Source organism: Anomaloglossus baeobatrachus, chromosome 2 (genome assembly GCF_048569485.1).
Source record: "Anomaloglossus baeobatrachus isolate aAnoBae1 chromosome 2, aAnoBae1.hap1, whole genome shotgun sequence".
Classification (NCBI taxonomy): Eukaryota; Metazoa; Chordata; class Amphibia; order Anura; family Aromobatidae; genus Anomaloglossus; species Anomaloglossus baeobatrachus.
This window is the reverse complement of record NC_134354.1, coordinates 240,202,689-240,216,454: the sequence shown is the minus strand read 5'-3', so window position 1 is coordinate 240,216,454 and position 13,766 is coordinate 240,202,689. Positions and strand designations below refer to the sequence as shown.

At 41.0% G+C, this 13,766-nt stretch overlaps 1 protein-coding gene across 3 annotated transcripts in view; it reads right to left on the bottom strand.

Moving 5' to 3' along the window:
* Window positions 1-2,182: 2,182 nt before the first annotated feature.
* Window positions 2,183-13,766, bottom strand: part of LOC142291291 (sushi, von Willebrand factor type A, EGF and pentraxin domain-containing protein 1-like) — a 344,209-nt gene continuing 332,625 nt past the window's right edge. For all 3 annotated transcript variants that reach the window (XM_075335715.1, XM_075335716.1, XM_075335717.1), the window contains 2 exons: window positions 12,222-12,301; window positions 2,183-2,595 (listed from right to left, as the gene is read on the bottom strand). In XM_075335715.1, the coding sequence (XP_075191830.1) occupies window positions 2,393-2,595; window positions 12,222-12,301 (283 nt within the window). In that variant the 3' untranslated portion in view covers window positions 2,183-2,392. The remainder of the gene's footprint in view (window positions 2,596-12,221; window positions 12,302-13,766) is intronic.

Genomic DNA, 13,766 nt, shown 5'->3' with positions numbered 1-13,766 from the left:
GCAAATTCTGCAGCATATAAACAGCACACACCAAATCACATAAGATAACATGGGGAGGCTGTGTACTTGCGCAAACCTTTGGATTTATCTGAAAAATCTAGAAAATATGCCGGTTTTCTGCAGCAAAATCCCCAGGTATTTTCTCCTGTGGGCACAGGGCCTTACAGTTTAAATACATGCAGCTTTCACACGCGGGTCAGAAGAGTTGCCAGCCAGAACATGAAGTATTCCAATGTCGCTCCAATTTTTAACAGCCGTCAAACTGCACCCTTATTCATATATGGTTGATAAATGGGTGTGGCTTGAAATGGGTGTGGCTTAAAAGGGGTGTGGGGTTTAAAAATGGGTGGGGCTTCCCTACACAAAAACACAGAACCTGTTGTTAAAAATTTGAATCCCACCCCTGGATGGAAGTGCTGGTCCGTTTGTTAGGAAGCCTGCACTCCAAGACAAAATGGCCAACTGTTTTAGTTTTAGTCTAAAGGGTGCTTTACACGCTGCGACATCGATAATGATATATCGTCAGGGTCACGTCGTTAGTGACGCACATCCGGCGCCGTTAGCGACATCGCAGCGTGTGACACCAAGGAGTGACGATCAACGAGCGCAAAAACAAGAAAAATCATTGCTCGTTGACACGTCACTCCTTTTCCAAATATCGTTGCTGCTGCAAGTACGATGTTGTTCGTTGTTCCTGCGGCAGCACACATCGCTATGTGTGACACCGCAAGAACGACGAACATCTCCTTACCTGCGTCCACCAGAAATGAGGAAGGAAGGAGGTGGGCGGCATGTTCTGGCCGCTCATCTCCGCCCCATCTTTGCTATTGGACGGCTGCCGTGTGACGTCGCTGTGACGCCGCACAAACCGCCCCCTTAGAAAGGAGGCGGATCGCTGGCCACAGCTACGTCGCAGGGAAGGTAAGTCCATGTGATGGGTGTTAGCGATGTTTTGCGCCATGGGCAGTGATTTGCCCGTGACGCACGACCGACGGGGGCGGGTACGCTCGCTAGCGATATCGGTACCGATATCGCAGTGTGTAAAGTACCCTTAAGTCTTTTTATACCTCATTTATCCCTGGCATAGTTATCATAGAGGGTAATGATATGCATGGGATTCCTAATATTTCCTCTTATGTTTTGCCTATTCATCGCATATTCCCATAATTGTTTTTCATTACCATCTGCATGTTATTCTCCACATTGTTTTTGGGAACCATCATTTTTTTTCTTCACTTGCTATTTGCTTAGCCTTTCTTTTGTTTTAATATGTACAAATATTATTAAAGTTTCCAATAATGCACAGTCATATATCATCCTATCCAGAATAAGGTTTATTTTTACTTATATGGGTTATCTTTTATATTTGTACTGGTATATTCTATGTAGAATGTACTATACTGTATATGACACTGGGAAGGGACCAAAATTTGATATCTCACTTTTTTTTCAAATTATGTTTTAAGTATGTTTTTGATGTATAATAAGGAATTAAACTTTCATATGAATAATATTGTTGTTATTGGAATCTACTTTCTTTTTTTTTTTTGCTCTTAATTTCCGCTTTTGAACCCCTGGCACCTGGAAGGTTAGCAACTGTTCTATTCATAGTGGGTGACTTCTAATCTTAGTATATACCTCTTAAGGCCCTGTGCGTACGCTGCGGATTTACCGCGGATTTTGCCTCGGATTTGCTGTGGATCTGCTGCAGAAAATGTGTCTAACATTGCTGCAGTTATTCCCCAGCAAATCCTATGGGTTTTAAAAAATGCTGTGTGCACACTGCGTTTTTTTTATACCCGCAAATTTTCCGCTGTGGAATTAATGAGCTTGTCACTTCTTTTCTGCAGGTACCTGTGGTTTTTGACATAAATAATGGTAAAAATCCGTAGGGACCAACCTGCTGAAAATCCGCGGCAAACCTGCAGTAAAACCGCATGCGGATTTCGCTGCGGTTTTGCTACATTTTTTTTATCGCGGGTGCGGGATTCTTTAAGAGGGTCCGTTTTTTTCTTAAGAAATAGTCACTTTCTAGTACGCACATAGCCTAAGGCAGGCTCTCTACTAGAAATCAGTGAGCTTCTGAAAAGTTTTCTTTGCTGACGTTCCATGAAGTTGCGTAAGATGAAGATGTACAACAAAACAAAGCAAAGAAGCTGAAATGAATGTGTTTGCATCCATATTTCATCCTTCAAAAAATGTAATTTTTAATAAAGAGCTAGAGATATTCTCTGCACAGTATTTCACATATACATTAAAGTGCAAGTTTACGAGTTTACTGTATAGTGAATTAGTTGTAATATATGTGTAGATATATAATTTTGTTTATTAAGAAAGTTTGCATATTAGTGCTTAAGTAATTATGTTAACGTTATCTTCTAAAGTAATAATTTTAGAATGCTCTTGTCTCCTCTGATTTGGGATTGTCTTCTATCGGAGACCTCAGTTGCCTCTTCTTAATTTCATTGTCCAGCTTCAAGTTCTGTATCTGAAGATAGAGGTACTGCACCTGAAGATACTTAATCCATTCATCTGGGGTTGATGTACATTTCCGAGATTCTTCTTGCAATTCCCAGATTTGATCACAAGTAGGTTCTATGAAACAAGAATATCATATCATATGTAGCCAGAATTTGGTATTTCTGATACAACTCTTTAAGGACACCTGTCATGTCCCCAAAGCTAATAACAAGCATATATAAGGTTTATGTGCAGGATAATAGCATTACAATGCTGTTCAGCCGCCTTACTAAAACACAGCTACCAGGAGAAAATAAACTTTTTTCCTCTTGGGAGCCGCTGTCTTTCATTCATAGAGGCATGCCTAGAGTGGCAACAGTCAATGCTCATGGTGGCTGTAAGCATGTCAATCATTGTGCAGGGGCCTTTCTTATAGCCACTGCTAACTGTGTACTGAGCGGTGACTGTAGCAATTTCGTATACGCCTCTATGACTGAGACAGCGGCTCTTGGGATAAATAAAGTTTATTTTCTCCTGGTAGCTGCACTTTCAGTAAGGTGACTGGACAGCATTGTAATGATATTAACCTACAAATTAACCCTATATCTGTAGATTAATAGTTTTTTGCGACTTGACAGATTCCCTTTAAGTCCCCTTCATAGACATAGATTTTAACGATAACATCCTGAATATCTAAAGTCATAAGGTGAAAGGTTAGGAGCACACTGCCACTGCATGATGGAGTTTTTTTACCATCTAATGTAAGATATATTATAAACTTTGGAGAATTAGCCATACCACTGATTCCATGACCAAATCAATATAACACCAAGTTGTGAGTGTACCTGGAATGATGACTAGAGGGGTCTGGTCACCATACATTATAAAAAAAGCTGTAGGCTTAGTGGCAGCTGTGAGCTGTTATTAACCCCTTATTATCCTAATTGCTACCGCACCAGGGCAATCTGGATAAGCAGGGTAAAATTCCGGGATGAGACAATCTTGGGCGGCTGCAGGCCGCAGAGAGGAGGCGCCGTACCGAGAGCAGTGATACCCATTGAACCGGACTACCCCCCAGCTGAGTATTATAAAAGTGTTTTATACGTTCTACAATGCGTCCTGGGCTCTTATATACAGCATTCTAGAAAGCTAAATAACTGGAGAAAAAAGGGAGATAAGGCAACAACCATATGTCCCCTTTTGATTTCTGCATGTTTATATTATCATATGTTTCCATTTACCTTGTGGTTGTGCGCGTCCTCCGGCGCACTGACTGTGGTCAGTGGGAGGGATCGAGCTCGTTGGTGCATGCGCGGGTACCATGGTGACGCGTCCCGTGGTCCCGCGCGTGCACCCTATACAGCGGTGGTTCTTTATCCCTTCCGCTTCCCGTACTCCGGCGCTGGCGCAGTTAACAACCGCAATTACGCATAATCACCTGGTTCAGTCCCAATAAAGTCCGGCATACCTGATACATCCACACCTCCTTTGATAAAGCCAACGCTGCGAAACTGCTGTCAGGAGCCTGTTCCCTGCCCCCCGAACCAGCCACCAGGTATTACTATTCTGCCTTGCCCTTATTATTTGTGGTTTCCCCATGACCGCACGGCGCTCCAGGCTGTGATCCACTGTATGCATACTTATGCTGAAATGACCGTTCTGTCTCAGCTTTTGTTGTAGCCCCGGCGGCACTACATTAACCCCCTTCTGTGGCAAATCCTAATAGGGAACTATATATACGCTCATCTTGGTTGGTGGACAATCCCTGCGTGTGTACCCCTATAGCTCCTCCCTGCATTACCTCCCACCGTAGTTTTATGATTGGAACTTTCCTCTTATCTCTGGACCTTCTGGGCTGTGTGGTGCATTGGGTTTGGACTTACCATACTCACATTGATTCTGGGAAGTTGTTTTTCCCTTGCCCTTGGCTCTGCACAGCCCATTAGTCCAATTTATACTGCGGCTTCTTGGAGGCCCTGCTAGGGGTTTATACATGCATGAGTGTCCACCCACTACGTGTCCACAATATTTTCTATCCTATATAGGACACATATTTCCACGGTTTTTCCATTGGGTTTTTGCCCCGCCACTCCTCAAATAAATGCCCTTTATGGGTTAACCCTATTGTACTTGGTGGCATTGCAGTCCCTCATATAATCCTATCTAACTGGTTCTGAGTGGCAAGGGTATGCCCCCACACATTTTTTACCTCCCCCTATTTATTCCTGCTGTATTGTCTGACCTTTTCCTGTTGATGTATATTGTAATTATTTATACATGTGATTGTTATTGTTAATATGGAATTTTTCATACATGGTTGTTGCCGTATCTCCCTTTTTTCTCCAGTTATTTATGTTTCTTGGAGTAGGCAAATCCTTATGGGGCACCACTGAGTGGTCCCATAAATGGGTACTTTATTATGGCCAATTTCTTGCTATTAATTAGCATTCTAGAAAGCTGTATATAAGAGCCCAGTGGTGGTGGCTGCAGCTTATAGTCGCCAAATCTGGTGACAGGTTCCCTTTAAAGCAGAGGTCTCAAACATGCAGCCCCTGATGCTGCTTCTTGCGACCCACAGACCCCTATACCCCGTGACGATTGCGGCCCGGTACATACTCGGGGCTGACGCAGTCAGCACTTTCCTTCTGGCGAATGTAGTTTCTGGTACCGCACAGCTTTACTAATGGCAGCTACCACCAACCAATCAGAGGTCAGCAGCTAATGTGGCTGTATTCTGATTAGCCAGCATAGCTGCTATTAGTAAAGCTATGAGGAGAGTAGTTCTGCAAATCGTTCCCCAGTAGGAAAACGCTGATGGCGGCGGCCCTGTGTACCGGACAGAAATTGTCATGGCCCTCACAGGGTCTAGGTACCTGCGGGCTGTAAGAAGCAGGTAAGGAGGACACCGAAGGAACAGAGCAAAGGTGAGAAAAAGCTTTTTTTTTTTTTTTTTTTTGTATGTAAACAACGTCATAATGGGATATTACTACAGGATGGGACATTACTACAATAGGGCAATATGGGGACATTACCACTGGACAATATGGGTACAGTACTACTAGGGGACGATATGGGCACATTACTACAGAGGACAATACAGGCACATTACCACAAGACGGGGACAATATGGGCACATTAATACAAGATGGGGACAGTATCGGCACATTACTACAAGATGGGGACAATATGGGCACATTACTACAAGATGGAGACAATATGGGCACATTACTACAAGGGCACAATATGGGCACATTACTACAATTACTACAAGGGCACAATATGGGCACATTACTACAAGGACACAATATGGGCACAATACTACAAGGGTACAATATGGGCACATTACTACATTGGGACAATATGGGCACATTATTACAAGGGGAAAATATGGGCATATTAATACAAGATGGGGCAGTATGGGCACATTACTACAAGGGGACAATATGAGCACATTACCACAGGGGACAATATGGGCACATTACCACAGGGGACAATATGGACATCTTACTACAAGCGGACAATATGGGCACATTACTACAAGGGGACAGTATGGGCACATTAATACAAGATGGAGGCAATATGGACACAGTACTACAAGGGGACAATGTGGGCACATTAGCACAGGGGAATTAATTTGAATGCAATAAATAAAAAATTCCATAAAAAGTATTTTTAATATATAAACTGAATCAAAAACGTTCACATTTACTATTATAAACAAGCGAAAAATGTTCAAAAAACGTGATCCAAAAGGTGTATAGAAAAAAATATGAGATCACTAAAAATGTCGCTATGTTCAGCAAAGAATGCTCCCACCCCCAAATATTTTTTTTTCTATGTGTGGCCCTTACACTCAGCCGAGTTTGAGACCCCTGCTTTAAAGTATGCATGTTTCTTATGCAACCATGGGAGGTTGCATTGTCTGTGTGACATTATGCAGTGATGGTGTGCGTCAATTCCTAGGCTGGTGTGGGGGGATTAATAGGTGGATCAATGTGTGTGAGTAATGTCTGGATCATGGGGGAGTGGCAGCACACAATGTGAGGTGGTACCATTAGGGTGGGAGTATATGAATCAAGGGGGAGGAAGATGACCTACTGTTTATAGCTGGTTCTGAGCTTTTCTATAGAAATTAATATGGCAGGACACAGATGGCCAGGATTAGCAGCTGGTGTGCAGGCTGGAGGTCACACATCCAGAAGTTTTAGGCCCTGTGCGCACACTGCGTTTTTTTTCTTATAGGTTTAGCTGCAGAATTTCTGCAGCTTTTCTGCAGCAAAAAAAAGTAGCATGTCCCTTCTTTTCCGCAGGTACCTGTGTTTTTGCCATAAATAATGGTAAAAAACCGCAGGGACCAACCCACGGAAAAACCGCAACAAACCGTGGTAAAACCGCATGCAAATTGCGGGTGCATTTTTATCACGGTTTTTACCACAGGTGCGGAATTCTGCCAGAGGGTGCGCATTTTTCTTAAGAAAAGCAAATTTCCCAGTGCGCACAGACCATTAGCCTGATTAAACAATTACGATTTTTAACCCCTTCACCACCCGGTCAATTTTCATTTTTTTGTTTTTTCCTCCCATTTTTCCAAGTGCAATAACTTTTTTATTTTTCTGTCAATGTAGCCATATGAGGGCTTGTTTTTTTGTGGGACAAGTTGTATTTTGAATGACACTATTCATTCTGCCAAATATTGTACTGAAAAACTGACAAAGAATTCCAAGTGCGTTGAAATTGCAAACACAGTGCAATTTCATTTTTTGGGGGGGTTTATTGACCATGTGTTCCCTATATGGTAAAACTGATCTGATAATAGGATTCCTCAGGTTTCTACGAGTTCGTAGATACCAAACATGTACAGTAGTTATATTTTTAAGTGCTGAAAAAAATTTAGAAATCTGTAAAATTAGCATTTTGCTAATGTTAATTCTAACAGGGGGAGGGGATACAGTGCCTTGCAAAAGTATTCATCCCCCTTGAATTTTTCAACTTTTTCCCATATTTCAGGCTTCAAACATAAAGATAAAAATGTTAATGTTATAGTGAAGAATCAACAACAAGTGGGACACAATTGTAAAGTTGAATGAAATATAGTGCTAATTTTACATTTTTGCAAAAAATAAATAACTGAAAATTGGGGTGTGCAATATTATCCGGTCCCTTTAAGTTAATACTTTGTAGCGCCACCTTTTGCTGCGATTACAGCTGCAAGTCACTTGGAGTATGTCTCTATCAGTTTTGCACATCGAGAGACTGAAATTCTTGCCCATTCTTCCTTTGCAAATAGCTGGAGCTGAGTGAGGTTGGATGTAGAGCGTTTGTGAACAGCAGTTTTCAGCTCTTTCCATTGATTCTTGATTTGATTCAGGTCTGGACTTTGACTTGGCCATTCTAACAACCTGATATGTTTATTTGTGAACCATTCCATTGTAGATTTAGCTTTATGTTTGGGATCATTGTCTTGTTTAAAGACAAATCTCTGTCCCAGTCTCAGGTCTTTTGCAGACTACAACAGGTTTTCTTCAAGAATGGTCCTGTATTTGGCTCCATCCATCTTTCTATCAATTTTAACCATCTTCCCTGTCCCTGCTGAAGAAAAGCAGGCCCAAACCATGATGCTGCCACCGCCATGTTTGACAGTAGGGATGGTGTGTTCAGGGTGATGAGCTGTGTTGCTTCTACGCCAAACATATCGTTTGTCATTATGCCCAAATAGTTCGATTTTGGTTTCATCTGACCAGAGCACCTTTTTCCACATGTTTGTTGTGTCTCCTAGGTGGCTTGTGTCAAACTTTAAATGACACTTTTTATGGATATCTTTGAGAAATGGCTTTCTCCTTGCCACTCTTCCATAAAGGGGAGATTTGTGCAGTGTACAGCTGTTTGTTGTCCTATGGACAGACTCTCCCACCTCAGCTGTAGATCTCTGCAGTTCATCCAGAGTGATCATGGGCCAATTGGTTGTATCTCTGGTCAGTCTTCTCCTTGTTTGAGATGAAAGATTGGGTGGACGGCCAGGTCTTGGTAGATTTGAAGTGGTATGATACTCCTTCCATTTCAATATGATCGCTTACACAGGACTCCTTGGGATGTTTAAAGTTTTGGAAATATTTTTTTAACCAAATCCGGCTTTAAACTTCTACACAATAGTATCACGGACCTGCCTGTTATGTTTCTTGGTCTTCATGATGCTATCTGCACTTTAAACAGAACACTGAGACTATCACAGAGCAGGTGCATTTATACGGAGACTTGATTACACACAGGTGGCTTATATTTATCATCATCAGTCATTTAGGACAACAGATCCTCTGTCATGATTCACTCCTAGCTCAGCTGCAGCTGAGCCTTTTTTTTAGTTTCACTTCTGATACAGGTCACGTTAAGGGTTAATCCTTCCTGCCTCGTTCTGCAGGTCAGGCTTCTTTATTAGGGCACTGCTTCTCTGGGGCTACGCTAGTGATATTTCTGGCTCTGTTGTGTTCTGCTCCTGAGTGACCTGTTGTCTGCCCGGCCCCCCGCCTGACCTCCGTGTTCACCTGACCTGTTGTTAACCTCATCTGTTCTCTGTTTAAATCATGTCAGTTTCTCTCAGGCTGTCTCTCTGTTCGTTCCTTATCTGTTTACCTTGATTCTGTCTTGTCTTCCTATTCTCCCTCGCTTCTGAGTTCTCATTTCCCCGGCTACTGACTGATTGCTTCCCTAAGACTACGTTTAGACTTTGCCCCTGTGTATTTACAAGACCTCATGTTGTGATATGGCTTTCTGACAATTCTACTGCCATCTGGTGGGCTTGACTAGTATTACCTCTGGAATTCTATGCTCATACACTTTCTCCACTCTAATGCCCCCTAGTGGTTTACCAGCTAACTACCTTCTAAGGTACTTTCAGGAATCCTCTCTGTCCCACATTACTGCGCTGTACTTCTATTGTACATTTTAGAATACAGCGTGACATCCTCAATGAACTTCTGGAGTGAGTTTGCTGCACTGAGAGTAAAGAGGATAAATAATATTGCACGCCCCACTTTTCAGTTATTTATTTCTTAAAAAGTTTAAAATAAGCAATAAATTTCGTTCAACTTCACAATTGTGTCCCACTTGTTGTTGATTCTTCACCATAACATTAAAATTTTTATCTTTATGTTTGAAGCCTGAAATGTGGGAAAAGGTTGAAAAATTCAAGGGGGCTGAATACTTTCGCAAGGCACTTTAACTATGAATACCCCCCAGATATTATCTGCTCCTCAGCTGCTGTCACTCAAAAAGCTGATGATTTTATAAACCTAAACATCAAAGGTGACCACTAGAGGTATGAAGAGAATCAGCATGATAGTGCCAGTATACCACTGGCTTTAGCATATACACTGTGTGCAGAATTATTAGGCAAGTTATATTTTAGAGGCTTATTTTATTATTGATCAACAGCTATGTTCTCAATCAACCCAAAAGACTCATAAATATCAAAGCTTACTATTTTTGGAAGTTGGAGTGTTTTTTTATTTTTTTAGATTCGGCTATCTTAGGAGGATATCTGTTTGTGCAGGTAACTATTACTGTACATAATTATTAGGCAACTTAATAAAAACCAAATATATTCCCATTTCACTTGTTTATTTTCACCAGGTAAACTAATATAACTGCACAAAATTTAGAAATAAACATTTCTGACATGCAAAAACAAAACCCCCAAAAATTAGTGACCAATATAGCCACCTTTCTTTATAATGACACTCAACAGCCTACCATCCATAGATTTTGTCAGTTGCTTGATCTGTTTACGATCAACATTGCGTGCAGCAGCCACCACAGCCTCCCAGACACTGTTCTGAGAGGTGTACTGTTTTCCCTCCCTGTAGATCTTACATTTTACCAGGGACCACATGTTCTCTATGGGGGTTCAGATCAGGTGAATAAAGGGGCCATGCCATTATTTTTTCATCTTTTAGACCTTTATTGGCCAGCATCGCTGTGGAGTAGTTGGATGCATATGATGGAGCATTGTCCTGCATGAAACTCAAGTTTTTCTTGAACGATACCGGCTTTTTCCTGTACCTACTGGCAGTAGGCCTGCGAGTTGAGCTTCACTCCATCCTCAACCCAAAAAAGTCCCACAAGGTTATCTTTAATGATACCAGCCCATACCAGTACCCCACCTCCACCTTGCTGGCATCTGAATCGGAGTGGAGCTCTCTGCCCTTTACTGATCCAGCCTCTGGCCCATCAAGAGTCAATCATTTCATCAGTCCATAAAACCTTTGAAAAATCAGTCTTAAGATATTTCTTGGCCCAGTCTTGACGTTTTATCTTATGTTTCTTGTTCAAAGGTGGTCATTTTTCAGTCTTCCTTACCTTGGCCATGTCCCTGAGTATGGCACACCTTGTGCTTTTTGATACTCCAGTAATGTTGCAGCTCTGAAATATGGCTAAACTGGTGGCAAATGGCATCTTCACGCTTGATTTTCCTCAATTCATCGGAAGTTATTTTGCGTCTTTTTTGCCCAACACGCTTCTTGCAACCCTGTTGGCTATTTGCCATGAAACACTTGATTGTTCGGTGATCACGTTTCAAAAGTTTGGAAATTTCAAGACTGCTGCATCCCTCTGCAAGACATCTCACAATTTTGGACTTTTCAGAGCCCGTCAAATCTCTCCTCTGACCCGTTTTGTCAAAGGAAAGGAAGTTGCCTAATAATTAAGCACACCCTATATACTGTAGGTTGATTTCATTACACCACACCACTCCTCCTTACAGAGATGCACATCACCTGATTTACTTAATTGGTAGTTGGCTCTCAAGCCTATACAGCTTGGAGTAGGACAACATGTATAAAAATTATGTGATCAAAATGCTCATTTACCTAATAATTCTGCTCACAGTGTATACGAAAATCCTGGTGATTGGTTCTCTTTAAGAAAGATTGAGATATTCAATGGATTTCTTATTCTTAACGAAGAAACCAGAGAAATTGATTAGACAGAAGTACAGCTCATAGCCGTTCATGATGCGTCTTTTAGACTTAAGGTGGCTTTACACACTGCAACATAGCAAACGACATCGCTGTAACGTCACCGGTTTTGTGACGTTATAGCGACCTCCCCAGCAACATTGCAGTGTGTGAAACACATCAGCGACCTAGCCCCTGCTGTGAAGTTGTGATCGCTACAAATCGTTCAGGACCATTCTTTGGTCCTTTGTTTTCCCGCTGTGCAGCAAAGTTTTAGTGTGTAAAGGGGACTTTACAGCGACTTCGTTAGCGACTTCCCTTTCAAAAATCTGCTTTACAATGTCCCCAATGACTAGCTAGGTCGTTCTGCAGGTCCGGATCGCTGTTGCGTCGTTGGCCAGGTTTGCCTGTTTGACAGCTCACCAGAGACTTTGTAGCGATCCCGGCCAGGTTGGGATCGCTGGTGGGATCGCTAGAAAGTTTCAGTGTGTAAAGGGGCCTTTAAGCGTATGCTCTCCACAAAGCTAATACAATGTCTAGGTGTGCCTAGTCTGTAAGATTTACAGAGACGTTTTGCAACTTAAATGAAATACAAGGACAACCTGAAAATCTGAAAAGAAAAAAAAATCGCACAGACAGATTTCAGAAAAAAGGTACATGACAGGAATATTTCGAGGTGATTTTTCTGATCAGCATCTCAAATTACATAAGATACACCCAAAAGTGCTCAGTTACCAAAATCATCATTGTCCAATGATAATTCAATATCTTTCTTAGCTGATTACACAATAGATGTCATTGTTGATACTTTACCTTTGCATACTGGGGGTTTACCACTCCAAGTTCCATCTACTTGACATTCTCTGTAATTTCTTTTTGACACCATTGAATATCTGGAATATAAAGAAAAAATAAAAGAAAGATCTTCATGACACATTTAAGTTATGTTTAAATATAAAACAGTTTTCATAAGTAAATAAAAAAAAAAATAAAGGTTACAAAGGCAGTGTACAGCTTTTGAACAATTTTTTTTTATTGAATTGCATGTACTTTAGGACAGGTCAAAGAGGAGGCTATATACTGGAGAGGTCTCTAATCTCTATAGTGTTTTATATACAGGCTCTACAAGTCAAACAATGCAACATTTTTAATTAAAAACAATACTGTTTTGCTTCAAAAATTACATGCAATACAATCAAACAATGGTTTTAATTAACATGTCCAGTATATAGCCATAAGTTAGTAAAAACTAATAGATAAATTATATGTACCCCAAAATGTTACAATTGAAAATTACATCTCATCCAACAAAAAAAGAAGCCGTCACAGAGCTACATAGATGAAAAAGTTACTTGTTGAATGCGAGCTTGGTTCGTAAAGGTTTTGACTCTTGACATGGAAAAGAATGATTTTACATGTCAGTGGTAACTTTTAGTTAATATGTATTGCTTTTAATAACTTTTTGCCTGTAATATTAAATTGTTCATTTTTTTTCAGACCCTCTGACATCCAGTTTGGACCGTGATCCAAATTTCAGATTTTTCTTTTGTAGGAGTGTCTTTCACAGTAATATAGGATAGATGAGAATTCTGTGTATATCCTAGATGCTGCTGTCTTCACTTGCTTTCATGCACATCTTCTCTTCTGAATTTATTTTCTCTTCATTTGCTGTCCTTCTTTTCTATCACTTGTTTTCTCTACCCTCCCTGAGATTGTATATGTTTTCTCTGCTCTCCACTGAAAATAAATGTACATCCCTCATCCACTCCTGGCTCTCCTCCTGTCCCATTATTTAACTCGTATGGTTAACACTGTAAAAAATAAAAAAAATCCCAAAAATACAACTTTTCCTTTGATGTTAGCACTATAGCGCCGGGGTCCTAGGTTCAAAACCCACCAATTATACACCAAAAAGCATCACGACCCGTAGAAGCGTATTTACCTGCGCAAAACGGCAGTCATCCAGCTGCCAATCCGCATCCACCTCATCCTCCATGTTGTTACTCCTGGATGACATAACGCAATAGAAAACAAGCAATCTGGGTGACTGCCAACCTTTTTTCTTGTGAAGTGAACTCAAAACCCACCAAGGTTAACATCTACAAGCAATTTGTTTGCATATGTTTCTTCCCACACTCTAAAGACATTATTATAGGGAATTTAGGTTCTCTAGCTAATGGTGACAGTGATGATGGTGTCTGTATAGTGCCGTGGAAGTTAATAGGGCCATATCAGCAAGTAAATTAAAAAAAAAATAAAGTAAACACACACAACATGGAGTTTAAAGTAATCAAAAAGTTGAATATATAAATGTAGCGCCTCTGAGGCAGTCAGGGAGCTACTAGGTACTGCATCCCT